The sequence below is a fragment of the Protopterus annectens genome, chromosome 13.part0, assembly GCF_019279795.1.
Source record: "Protopterus annectens isolate FY-2018-M chromosome 13.part0, PAN1.0, whole genome shotgun sequence".
Lineage (NCBI taxonomy): Eukaryota > Metazoa > Chordata > Ceratodontiformes > Protopteridae > Protopterus > Protopterus annectens.
In genome coordinates, this window is record NC_056747.1 from 466,242,830 (window position 1) to 466,257,416 (window position 14,587).

The 14,587-nt window shown below is 37.7% G+C and overlaps 1 protein-coding gene across 1 annotated transcript in view; it reads right to left on the reverse strand.

Moving 5' to 3' along the window:
- LOC122787918 (unconventional myosin-Vb-like) overlaps positions 1-14,587 on the reverse strand; it is a gene marked incomplete at its 5' end in the record, with an annotated part of 1,807,467 nt that overhangs the window by 80,951 nt on the left and 1,711,929 nt on the right. The window contains one exon of the mRNA XM_044054844.1: positions 4,828-5,002. Within this exon, the coding sequence (XP_043910779.1) occupies positions 4,828-5,002 (175 nt within the window). The remainder of the gene's footprint in view (positions 1-4,827; positions 5,003-14,587) is intronic.

Consider the following 14,587-nt stretch of genomic DNA (forward strand, 5'->3'; position numbering starts at 1 on the left):
TATTTAATATGGGTTAGCCTATGAAACTGTGGAAGAAGGTAGGATGAAGAGGATGTTATGTTACTATATGTTAGAGAGGTTATTGGAGAGAGAGGGTTTGTTTGTCTTAGGGGGTGTGGAAAAATAGCAAATATTAGGGATTCATAGTGAGTTAGGCTATGAGATATCAGTAGAGCCGTAATCCCAATAGATAAGAGAAGAAAGTTTAGGTGTGTTGGCCAGGAGTGACTATACATAGTGGGGGGTATGGGATGGGGAGAGCTATTTGGAAGAAACGTTAGAGACCAGTTGAGTGGTGGAGCTGTTTGAGGGAATAACAGGTGTTGAGCAGTTTAGGGTTAACAAGAAGGAGCCAAGCTTGTTAATAGATAAACAGCAAATGGAGTGGGCTAATTGGTTGAGGAGGGTTGGGGGTGTGGCTATGGAAGTATAAGGTCAGGTGCAGTGGGGTGGGTGGGATTTGAGGGTAGGGTAGGGGAGCGGAGTGAGCCCGCAGGACGAATGGAGTGGGTTGAGCCAAATGAAGGACAAGCCACAAGTGAACAAGAAACAATCTGTAGCTATAGAGGATTTCTGCTACCAGGTAAGTGTCACTGTAGATTGTTAGTGTAGACAGCAGTTGCTAACAGTACTATGGTCAGGGTAAAATATATAAAGGTTGAGTTATGAGAGGATAGGGATAGAAGCTGGGTAGGAGAGCTTGAAACAGAAAGGTTTAACACAATTTATTTTAAAATTACAAAGCATCCCTCTTGTCCTGGTATAGGGTGCCACCTAGTGGCTATAGTAGGAATGGCAGCAAACATTACTTAAGTGAGTAATAGATAGCAATATTAGAAACTAAGGTATGGGCTAGGCAATGGGAGCGTTCTGCGGTCAGCTGCTATTACACTCTGGCAGAGCAAACTACCAAGCACATATCCTCACTACATTTAAAATAATGATATTAAAAACATAGATAGTCAACATACACTGACAGTATATTCTTAGGGGGATATCACTCCAACAGGCAACATGAGGGAAGTGGCGTCTTCTTAGAAATGGTGGTGTTAACTTTCCAGAGGTTGCTGAGATTTTTAGTTGTCAGTAGAGGGATTTTAGTGTCTTTCCTGGGTAGAATGGAGTGGGAGCCTTTAAGTAGTGGACGGGAGGTGCGACAAGCAGCCAGACTGCAGGACCGCTTAACAGAGGTGCTGTGAGCAAGAGGGTCTAGGTGCTTTTTACACCATCAAATATCTAATTAGATGTGCTAGAAGTATTCCACCACTCATCTGAGGAAAAGGGTGTGGGTTGAATTCAGAAAACCTTATATTTAGCTACAATGGATAGCTGTGGATAGGCTCAAGGTGTATTCCCCATCAGCTGTCCAAAATAGTCTTGTGTTCAGCAGAAGATGCATGAACATAGCTCCAGCTAACAACGTAATAGTCAATTTACTAATTGTTCCAAGGTTCATGCTAAGCTTGCAGCTAAAGGGCATTGAAAAGCTTGGGTGATATGCCACTTGGTAGGATTATTATACCTGCATACCAGGGGCATGAATGCATGGTCTAGCATTCAAATGCCAAATTTAATTTTGAAAGTAGACAGGGTGTTACTTTGATTAACTTGCAGATATACTTCACTCCTAAGGCAGGGGATGCACTGGCTTACAAATCTGCCACATATGTAAGTGTTGCTGATCTTGTGGTACAGACCAATGTCTTTGGCAGGAGTATTAGGCAAAGTACTGTTTTTTGAAAGTGAGAGAGGTCAGAAATGATAGGGACATCAATGGCCAAATGACTAATCAGAGATCGCCCCAGAAGTCTATAAGACAAAGACTAGAGACAGGACTTTTAATTTTTATGTAGCTTGGATTGTGCAGTCTAGACATCTTCAAACTCAAAAGACTTTGAGGTGTTTCAAGGTGCCTTGTGAAGTATATTCCAAAATAGGCATTGTATTCAAGGATAGGTCTAATAAAGTAAGAGCACAGAGCAACAAAGATGGCACCATACCCATGCAGTTCAGCTGGACAAGGCAAAATAACTTCCTAACCATAACAGATGTGGTGATCAAAACAAAGATTTTTATCAGCATAGGTACCAAACCCCTGATACCTGTACTGGATTTGAGAGGGATATTGAGAATGTGATAAGGGAAGAGGATGGAGTCTTTCCCAAAGCTAACTATACTGCATTTTTGGCACTTAAGGTGAGCCTTTGACTGGCAAAATAGACGTTGGTCTGGTGCAGATCTTTCTGGAGTGTCCAACGGGGATTTGACAATTGCATCCATTCTGCAGTAATCAACAAACTTACTTAGCTGCAATCTCATCTACTTTTACTTCAGAAAAGTTGATGTTGAAGAACAAGGCACATAGAACCCTATTGGTGAAGTTCTTCTAACTTAAGGAGGAACAGCCCTTATGTTAACAGAATGAGTTCTATGGATTACATACAACTGGCTATAGAATGGATTTCCTTTAGGTGTGTGTTCTGTTGGGAGAGTTTACCTATGATATCAGCATATGAGATGGTGTCAAAGGCCATGCTGAGGTCAAGGTAAGCAGTATGGAGTGTCAGGCCCTCATCAGAGCTTTCATGTCCTTTTCAAATAATTTGACTAGGTTTAGTAGGCACAACCTGTTTTTTTATAGATTAAACTGGTTTGAGTCTAGGGTTTGTTGGTCACCTATGTTATTTTTTATAGGCTCAGCAAGTACTTGCATTAGATGATACTTGTGAGGCTAACAGTAGTTAGCAATAGTTTCTGTAGTCTGTTGCGGGGGGGGGGCACTTTTGTGTAATGGTGCCACTTTTCCCGTTTTCATGCTTTAGAGACGAACAACTTCCTTTTGTGATTATTATGCCAGAAACCCTCTGTAAGACTAGCCTAAATCGTAATAGTGTTATGGGAAGTTTTTTTTTAAGGTAAGGTATAGGGTTTGGGTTAAGGTTAGTGAGCATAACTAACATAGGGAGGGGGGATCCTCTATTTATAACAAATGAACTGTTAAAACTCAATGAGATAGTTACATTTATTTCCTTTTCTGCAGAAATTTCTCACTATGATATTTAGACTGAAGGACAATTTAAATACAGCTGTTTATAAGCAGATAAGAGATTACAATAATCTACAGTGAATGCTCCTCTCATCATTAGTATGGACCCAGATGGAGCACTATAAAAACTTATGCAAAAAAAAACAGAAACGTTTAAAAAAAAAAAAAAAAAAAGCTCATCAATATACTTCCCTTTGTCCATTGTGATCTTGTTCAATAAAATGCCCTTGACTTGTACCTTAAATATACAAATCACAACCAGTGTTGTCACTACTGATAAAAGGTGGAACGTTGGTACATCAGTACATGTACTTTAGTTACAGACAAGTTTACTTCAATGATATATTTAGCAAAACTTTTGAATCTTCAATACTAACAACACTGGTCAAACACAAAATTATTACGATGCATTACGGATGTATGGCTGGCAGGTCATGCACCATTAACTACAAAGAGTATTATGACATGGTTAGTATCCCTTTGTCTTTACAGTATTATAGTGTACTTGCATAAGTTGGCAATATGATCGTTTCTCATGAAGGCAGTATATTTAGTTTAATGCAACATATACCTCCAGTTATGTAGCTTATTGGTACTTTACTACAGTTAAGAATCTGTCAAGTGTTACTTATGGTGCAGGTTACCAGAAAGCCCAGTTAAGGGTCTTTACTCAGGTCTGACTTAACATCTTTATGATGATTATTTTTATTAAAACTAGACATCTGGGTAGCCTGATATAGTAAACTATATTAGGGTGGCTTCCTTCTGTCATAACACTTTGAGCTCGATGCATTATATAAACTTTAAAATGTTTTATTGTCTTTTGGGAAATGTTGTGTAAACTGTTTTTTAAAACTAAGCAATTTACTACTGACTAATGGTAGTGGCTTTAAAACTCTGGCAATTACGAATAATGAATTGGACACTGGAGCTAGTGTACTTCACATCAAAGTAAGAAAACAGGCTAGTGGTAAAAAAAAAAAACATTCAGATTCATTTCACCACATGGCCTCCCACATCCTTAAAAATTAAACTTCTCTGGTAAGAGCACATACAAAATACTGCGCTCAGTTCTATTTTTAGAACAGCAAACAAAAAGAAAAGAGATTCGCAAAAAATGTATTACACAATTTTCCTACCAAAGGACTTAATGGAGTTTAAATTTGTACTTTATATCATTTAAACTATTATTGGGTAAGATATATCTGGGTTTTACTTATCACAGCTCTGAGTTACACTTTATGATTTCGAAGGAAATTCAGACTTCACAAATTGCTACAAGATTTGATACAAAATTTCACAGTGGAAGAAAACCATGATCTATGTATTTGACAGGTATTCTGCTGTATAACTTGAGACAAGTTGGGCTGCATGTTGTGACAAGAAAGCAGCACTCAAAAGAAGAGTCTTTAAAGTGAGATCATTTCAGAATGTGCAGACAATTTCTCTGGAGTTTTCTTTTGACACCAATAACTTAATATATGCACCTTTTAGTACCTATACAGTGGGAAAAGGAAGATGTAATTCTCTGGGCCATGCAAGCAGTAGGATGGTGTGTTTTATCCCTGTACGACTTCTAAATGCCACTACTGTACACTCTGAAAGAAGGTTCATCATCACTACAACTACAGTACAAATAATAAGGGTATCTTCCTTTTGGTTACTTAGTAATCATGATCATCAGTCAGGTCACCCATTACATGTTCACCCTTCATAAAATATCAGTTGAAAGGAAAGGCCATCTCTTCCTTCATATTTTAAAAATGCCCCGTTGGACATACCTGTGAAACAGTGAGTGAGGTACACATGGAACATATTGCTTCTGCGTCTTCATCTGATTTCTTTTTAACCTGCAAGAGCTGAGCAGCCTGAATTAGGGGGGCCAAGGTCTCCAAAGCCCCACTCTGATGAAGCTGCTTTCCTCTAAGCCATTCCTCTAGCTGGCTGACATTGAACCTGAAAAACAAATGCAGTTAGTTAAACAGCTAGCTCAAATGGGATCTGTGATCAAAAGGGTGATCCTATAAAATTCAAGTTTTCATTCTGTCAAAATAACTGACTGCATGAGCAAGTCTGCTTTACTTACTTCAAGTCTAGTATGATGTCCGTGAATGAACCACTCAGCACCCCTGCATGTAAATCAAGAATGAAGTGACTGCAAGAATCTATGGGCTAAATGGGGTAATAATGTAAGAAATGGTTTGGACCACAGAATTTTTTTTGTAGTCTAAGGAAACATACCCCTCAACTACAAAAAGTTCAGAAGCTTTTCAAGATCACACTACTACTGACACCTGGTACTAGATACTAGATTTTATCCATGGATTCACTACTTTATCCATCAACATACAGATGCTAATCAGAAAGAAAATAATTTAGAAAAAAAATGAATGCTGTCCTGCAAAGCACTGGCAATGTTGTATTAGAGAGTAATGGAGTGATGGGATGGGTATTGATATGAGCATGTGTAGTGTGGAAAACAAACGTATTTCTCTCTTGCTTATAAATGGCTATTACATCTTATCAGATATCACAGAATAGCACTTATTGAACAATACAACTTTGTGTCAATTGCCCATTAACCACCATACTAAACAGTAACTGCAATCATATCAAACAAGCTTAGATATTCTTCCCACTGATATTTAGTTATTAATTTTTATCAGGTATCACAAAAAATACACTTTTTAAACATCAAGGCTGTTCTGCTGTATCCATATGATTATCATTATTACATCTGCCATTACAATTAATAAAACCTCATGATGCTACATTTTACTGGACACAAACTGATAACTGAAATCATTGAATAAAAGGTGAAAATTCCTGTAGCCTGTATTTGGCTATTACATTTACCTATAAGCTTTCTGACAGCGGTGTTTATCAAAGAAATGAGTGTGCTGAACCATGTTGCTTCCCCATAATCATCTTTTTTTCCACAACCATTTGTGTGCCAGAATTACTTTGGTTTTACTTCTCACTACTGCGTACCACAGAACAGTGCTAGTCAATCAAAATGAAGTTGCTTTTTATTAATCAGCACACCTAATATTTGTTACTATATATTCCTCTTGCTTATATTTAGCTCTTATTTCTTACTGAGTATCCACGAAAAGCAATTTTCAAGCAATCATGACCCATGTTGTATATTTCTTTCTCATGACCACCCTTCCTCCTTGCAAGCAAACTTGCATGGTAGAATTTATACAGCCTCTAGGTGCTGCATTTACTGACCCCTGAATCATGTAACATTAAAGTAAAATATTTCTATTGCTTATATTTGGCTTGTATCCCACATTATCAGCAATTATATAACAACAGGGTTTGTCAAAGAATCAAAAGATAATGTTGTAAGCTGATTCCCCATGATTATTTTTTTTTTCATAACCATGTGAACAGTAGATTTAATACAGCCATCAGAGAAGGTATTTCACACTAATGTAACTCTTGCATGCTAACAATGCAACAACTAACTCATATAAAACAAACATTCCTCTTGCCTATATTTGCCTACTTCCCCATATGACATGATCAATAGTGCCAACCAGTGAATCAGTAGTGCCAACCAATGACCCAACCCATAAATCTGTATGCTGCTTCCCACTATTTGTAAAGTAGAATTAATACAGATGGCAGATGATAAACTGTTCTCTGCCTGAATAAATAAATACAGCCTCCATACACTGTTTTGCTCATAACAGAATTAATGCAGCCCCCTGATGTTATTGTGCTCTCTGCATGATTGAAGTAAAACAACCTCTAGAGGCCTGGATGTTCTGTCCATTGACAAAGTGAAGGACATTACATTTTAGGTTGTTCTGTGTGTGTGCACAAGGCAGTCTGTGTGCAACTGAGTTAATACGGGTCCATATCATATCAAAGTTTTCAACTCCATGAACATTCACATCAGAGAATTTCTAAAACAGGGAATGGAATTATATGATCAACATGGCAACCATCACGCACATCGCAGAACGTTAAACCCACCAAGGTGGGGGGCTGCACCCACCACATCCCCTTACCTATACATACCAACTCCAAGACTGCACTACAGTGGCGGAAAAGGGAAAATTTCCTGATGTTGGCCAACTAATTCTATTCCCAATTTTAGACATTCGTTAATGTGAACGTTCACTTAACTGAATGCTCTTGTCAGATCAATAAACTGAGGTTTGCAGAGTTGAACCTTCAGTAATACGAAATAGACCCAGTTAATACACCTTAAGATGGTGTACATCTCGGTGAGCAAGGGAATTAAACCCTCAGATGCTGATAGTAATTATCCTGTGTGCAGTAAAATGAAAACAGACAAAGGGAAATTGATTTTACTCGAGCTGAGATAAAACACGTTCTTTAGTACTTTATGGCCAGGAAAATCAATATATAATATTTTAAAAGTATTGCAATAAAGCTATACAGCATTATACTATTGATAAAACAAAAAAAATATACAGATTGTTCGTGATGGAAAATATGGCATTAATTTTGTTTTCACTTTCACACCTCAACGCACACTTCCTTCCTCACTGTTATGCCCAAGATAATTTGTATTAATGTAGCAGTGCTCTTATCTGACACAAATTCAAACTTTTATTAAATTTGCACAGTATTTGCTTTATTGTAGTAGATTTGCATTCTGCCTACTGAAGCAATGTGTTATACGTGTGCATGCATGTATGCTACACCATAACAAATTAAAATACAATTAAGTAAATGCTACAAAATAGGGGTAAATACTAAAAGTGTGAAATTCTAGAGGCAGGAGTTGTAGCTGAAGACTGCAACCCTTCCTATTACATGGAGACAGGGGATTAATATATGTGGTTGCAGGATCACTTGGATCTACTAGTCTCTGTCGTCACTCAACATATAAAATACCAATATAACTTATAAATTCTTCCACCTTCTTACATCCAAGAAAGTCTCAAGATATCTTGAAGTCTTACATAACCATTACATTTACTGACTTTTTGAAAAGCTGATTTACACATCTACAATTTTCTCTGCAGAAAGACCCTACTGTATCTTCTCATTCCTGATTTCCAAATGGATATACATATTAAGTTACACTAACTTCTCTACTTTTGTCTTTTAGTTTAGAACTTTTACATTTTGCTTGTCATCCTTTGAAAATCCTCCACCAAATACAAGTCTTTGAAGACACAATACCGGAGATGGGAATCCCTCAAACTTTTTTGTTAAAATAGTAAATGTCTATCTTTCTATGCATAATGTGTCTCTCTACATACCTAGAAACCATTGCGTCTCTCTACATACCTAGAATCCATTGCGTCTCTCTACATACCTAGAATCCACTGCGTCTCTCTACATACCTAGAATCCACTGCGTTTCTTATTTCATCTTCCCAAAGATTCTCCAAGCATTATGTCACCAGAAATAAATACATTCTGATGTCTTTCCTCATTCATTATTTAAATACTTAAGTTCCATCTCCATGTATAGTATTTTACTAGATGTCATTTGTAGATAAAATGCTTTGCATTTGTTTTAAACCTAAGATGCCACACATTATATAAAATATAAATTCAATAAATTTGATTAGCTATTGAAAAAAAATCCAGTGACTATAGTACATAACATTAATATGCAAAGACTAGACACAAAAAACACAATACAATTTCAAGAAAGAATCTACAAAAGCAACACAATGTACCATGACTGTGTAATACTATGCAGAATAACACCATATTCTCCTTTACCTACTATTATGGTCACTAATCTAAAGCAGGGAAGTAGGTTATATTGGGGTTTAACTCATGGCAAGCAAGAATAAGGTATCCAATTATTTGTAAAATGGATTTATCAAATTCTTTGTATTTATTTTCAGAAAAATATAATATTGCATTCATATTGTGGGTAGAATAAACTTGAGGTAAACAGCTATTAGTGGCCAACATACTACTCAAAAGGAAAAGAACCAAGCTGTAGGATTTCTATTCTCATGCCCAACGTTAAATGTATCTACTTGTTTCAGAAGTCAGCATTTTCCTTAATCATCTCATTACTTTATGCTGTCACTTAGTCAGAATTCAAATTATCTGTAATACAAAATATTAAGCAACATTTGTATATCAACCCTGTGGTGCAATGTCAGAATGTTTGACTATACTCAGAGCACAAGGGACAAGCAGCTGGCCAGCTGCCACAGTGCATGCAACCTATAATAAATGAGTTAATTTTTAAATCACTAACTTTGTTGGAAGGGCTGACATACAAGAACAATAACATATGCACAGTGAGAGCAGTAACTGATTAGATAAACCTAAAAGTTGTAAACCACAGAAGTTTCCTAAAAGCTAGCTGAGAATGTGCAAGAGTGTAAGATTGCAAATGAAACAGCCAAGAGTTCTGAGGAGAGAGATGAGGGAACCAGTAGACTCCATTTGTCAGTTTAAAATGGATCTTCCAGTCAACTTGAAAGATATATTTAATCCTGAAGGCATGCAAAGTGCACTGAATTAAAAACATGTAAAGGGCACATGTAGAAACAGATGCACATTTCCTGCACTGAAATAAATGGCATGTATTATGGCACAAGGGGAACTCAGTAGGTCATATTCTTCTATAAGTGCCTGTAGTTTGATACTTCTTGGATGCAACACCCAGTATTCAACTCTATATGGAAAAGCAAAGCAATAACAGGCAACTAGTAGACTCCTGGTACAAAAGGTCACCAAGATAAAATCTAGAATCGAAAATTTGTTTGCAGTGTTCCAATATTTAAGAAACCAAATATTAGACACTTCATTTTAGCTCTACAAGCAATATCACTTTATTATATCAGTACAGTTTTGCTTTCGTTAACGCTATTTTACTGATAGTAATCTTCAGTATCATACTAGTTGTTTGTGTCCACAAAAGACAACCCCCTCCTCCATATCACGAACAGCATAGAGCTTCATCTGCATGACATAAGAACTGCGAGAGGTTACATTTTACTCTGACCATCATGTATAGCAGTACCCCTGTTAGAAGTTCTTTTCTGTTTCTTACACACAAATCATATGTAAAGAACTATGCTAAATCAAAAATAAAAACAAAAAATAATAAAGGACTACCATGCCATCGACCTCATGAAATTCTCATTGCAGTAGTTTCTCCTTGTATCTGATGTATAGCTCCTGAACTGCATAAAACAGAGACTGCAATAGAGATGATGTGTTTCACACTGAGCAAAAGGTGAATTAGCTTGTTAGCATTTCTTTAAACACAAATTACATTAAAACAACTGCTAACTGCAAATGAGAAAAAAAGGCCACCTGGCTTTGCAACTTTGTGAGACTAACCCTGAGGTATAAAGTGCTGTTCTGTACAATTGTAATATCTTCTTATGTCATTGTTCTACCATAAATTTTGGTCACTGGTAGAATTATAAAACTCCCCATTACTCTCAGTCCATTTCTTACTGGTGCTGTATTTCCCTGTCCCATTATGTTTTGCATTCATCACTATTTACATCTTACCCACTTGGACTGTGTTCTAGTTATCTGCAAGTACAATATACCCCTTAAGTAGCAGCTCCTGGTACACTTCTCTGTCTCTGCTATGACTCCCTATGTACAAATACAATGTTGAGGCAAAAAGAAATAAACCACATAAAGAAAGTAGCAATGTACAGTCAAACACACTTGAATGAGCATCTTTTCTTACTAGGATTTCTCCACCTTCTTCTACTACTAAGCAGTCAAAAAAATTAGTACAAACCTCAATGCAGAACTAAACCTCTTAAGCAAGACACTGTGAGGCTCTTGTAGAGAGCAACATAAAGGATATTGCCCCCAGAACCACTAGACAAGTATATGGGGCAATAATGTTCGAGAGGGAAGAGTCACTCTATAGCAATGATAGAGGGGTACAGACACCAATGAGAATGGGCCAGTAAAGTAATGGCCATTTGCAAAAGGGCTGCATTAAAAAATGAACAAATGCAGGGTCAGGGTCATGTTTTCTACAACTACTGGTGAGACGTTGGTTAAATCCACTACTCACCATCATCCACTATTTTGACACAATGTAGAATCTGCATCTTGGCAAAAGTTGGTAAAACGAGGCCTCAATCTCAATTACATTCTTGCCGGTGTTGTACATACTCTGAAGTCTCCAATTTTTTCTTATTATCTCACAGACTTGTGGCATATCACTGCTGGAAGTGAGCAAACTTCTCATAGGTCCAACTAAATTTCTAGATTTTTGGTCAGTTCCTCAAATAATTTTTGATTTTCAGGTAAAATCATAGAGAACTGACTTTACAAAAGTCACTAAATAATGACAGACATTGAGTTTCGAATTTCATATCCTTCAGTAGAATACATGACAACACAAAACATTTTAGTCTATCAACGTTCCATATTTATAAGTGGGATATTTAAAATCTGATCCTGTTTTGGGGCCTTTATACCCCATTATTTTTGTCTTTTCTTGCACTAAGAGGTCTAGACATTACTCCTGGCATGTTATCTCCAGAAGAAGCTTGCTTTGTGTGTTGTTTGGGTAGTTTTCCCATATGGAATTACTATCTTGTGTTCTTTAATGGATTAGACTACTATCTTATAATCAGAATTTCTGCTTTCATTTGCTTTCAGGTGGATATATAACCTTTGATGGACTTTATGCCTTCATCGGTGGTTTGTGGAGTGCTTAAGGACATGATTGTACATGGACCCAAACTTTTGGATTTTTAGTGGGGGGGTTGGTATCTGCACTTAGTATTTAATAAATCCATTCTAAGTTTTTAAATAACTTTATATAATGTGCCAACCCATGTGCTTGCCTTATTTTTAATCTATGGGTGCAGCATTTCCATTATACTCCTTATTTTATCATAGGACTTTATCATAGGTTCATACTAGGCTATCTGTCCTAGGGCATTTATAAGCCTAGCCAGAGTGTGTTTGGCTTTTGCCATCCCTTGGAATGAGGATAATGTGCCCATTTAGGGTTTAGTTTACTGCTCCTCTGTCTAGCAGTGACACAGAGATGACCCCCAGGGTAAACCTACGATTTCCCATCCACTCGTCAAGATTTCTCTTGAAGAGAGTCAGTGAGGGGCTCTGCCTAACATGGACTGGAATTCTGTTCCAGAGTGAGGGGAGCCTCTGGGTTATGAATCTGTCCCTCCAGCACGTCCTATTTATTTCTGTGTTGAGGTTCAAATCACTCGCTCTCGTGGCTCTGGTGGATTTGGATTTTCTGAGGTGGAGCATGTCCATTAATTCCGGATTGGACATGGCCTTGTACGTCAGGCATAGATCGCCTCTGAGTAGGCGGTATGCGACTGAATAGAGCTGGAGTTTCTTTAGCCGGGCAGCATATGGCATATGTTTGAGACCCTTGATCCTCTTGGTGAGGTACTTTTGGGGTCTCTCCAACTGCTGCAGGTGTCGGGTAAGGCACATCCCAAATGATTACTTTTAAGTTACATAGCAGTTAATTGTTTCCTATTCCTTTCATCTGCTTGCTCTCTCAGACACATCTAACTCAGACAGTTTAATGATTCAACTAGTTCAACTTGTTGAGTTGCATCTGTAAGGATTTTTACTTTGCCAGTAGTAGGTTTACTGTATTTTTCCCTCTGAATTAAGACTGGGTAGCCACATTGATTGTATGCAATAATGAACTCTTATCACACAAGTTTAAAATCTAAGCCTAATTTAATTTTTCCAGAAAGGAACAAAACATTCATTAACAGAACTGAAAATTTATAGGTATGGTAAGGGTTAAATTTTTGAAAGCATTGGAAATGAGGAAATGATATGTAGTATTTAGGATGTTATGAATGAAAACACATGACTCTGATGATGCCTTGGAGGTGAAGGTGCTCAGTCTTAGTGTTTTTTTGTGCTTTAATTTTTGGCACGAAGGTTGTGTATGCCAGTGGAATTCTTTTTGTTTAAGTTTTTAAAGTATTTTTTCTCCCAAGTAATTTGGATGTCATGACTATTTTTTTTCAAAGAGATGAAGCCCCCTTAAAAAAAGACAGAAAAGGCCTTTCTATTAAATCAATATCTCGCACATGGCAAAACTTTTTTCCCCAAAGAGCTAAAATCCCCCCCCCCCAAAAAAAAAAAGTGGCAAAGGCTAAGGATAAGGCATATGGCTAGTTGTATGAAAGGTTGGACACTAAGGAGGGAGAAAAGGACCTGTACTGATTGACTAGACAGAGAAACCGATCTGGGAAAGATATGCAGCAGGTTAGAGTGATAAAGGATAATGAGGAAAAAGTACTCAAATGCGAGTGTGTGTTGAGCAGATGGAATGAGTACTTTGAGGAGATGATGAAAGAAGAGAATGACAGAGAAGTTTGGATGATGTGTGTATAGTGAATCAGGAAGTGTAAAGTATTAGCATGGAGGAAAGTAAGGAACAACTATGAAGAGGATGAAGAATGGAAAGGCTGTTGGTCCAGATGACATATCTGTGGAAGCATGGAGGTGTTTAGAAGTGAGTGAGTTTTTAACTCGATTGTTTAAAGAAATCATGGAGTGTTAAGAGGATGTCTGAGGAGTGGAGAAGAAATTTATTGGTACCGACTTTTAAAAATAAAGGTGATGTGCAGAGCTGTAGTAACTACTAGAGATAAAATTGATCAACCACAGTATGAAATTATGGGAAAGAGCAGTGGAAGCTAGGTTAAGAAAGAAGGTCATGATTGCTGAGCAGCAGTATGGTTTCATGCCAGGAAACAGTACTACAGATGCGATGTTTGCTCCGGGGGTACTGATGGAGAAGTACAGAGAAGGTGAGAAGGAGATGCGTTGTATCTTTATGGACTTAGAAAATATCTTTTCTTGTAATTCTTGTAAAGTATCAGCACGTTTACCAAAGTGCAGGTGGAGGGGCTGTCAATTCATCTTGGACTACAAAAAGATACTTTGAACAAAGGCCTACAATTGAGCAACTAATTTGGTTGCAGCTGTATAATTCCTTAGTATACTGTAAAACAAGCCCTGAGACACACAAATAAGGGCCATTCATAGGTTCATAGGTGTGTACTAGGCCAATGGCCCTGGAGCCTTTACAAGCCTAGCCCATAGAAGTGCCCTGACATCATGCTGCCAGACATTACTTCCCAGTGCCTCTATCAAGTAAAGCCACTGGAGAGATCCCCGGGGTGAACTTTCTATTACCCATCCACTCATCAATATTTTTCTTGGAGAGACACAGTGAGGTGCTCTGCTTGATATGTATGGGAAGTCTATTCCAGAGCATGGGCAGTCTCGGGGTGAGAAACCGGTCTCTCCAGCATGTTCTGTTGATTGAGGTAATGAGGCTGAGCTTGTGGTGCGGAGAGATTGGGATTTCCTTAGATGTAACATTTCTAACAGAGCTGGGTCAGACATGGCTTTGCAAGTCAAGCAAAGATTGCCTCTCAGTAGGCAATATGAGACAGACAATAGCTGGAGTCTTTTCAGTCTGTCCGTCTGTGTAGGACATGTGTTTAATGCCTTGGATCCTCTTTATGAGGTACTTCTGTGGCCTCTCCAGCTGTTGCAGGTATCTAGTAAGGTACATGCCAAATGG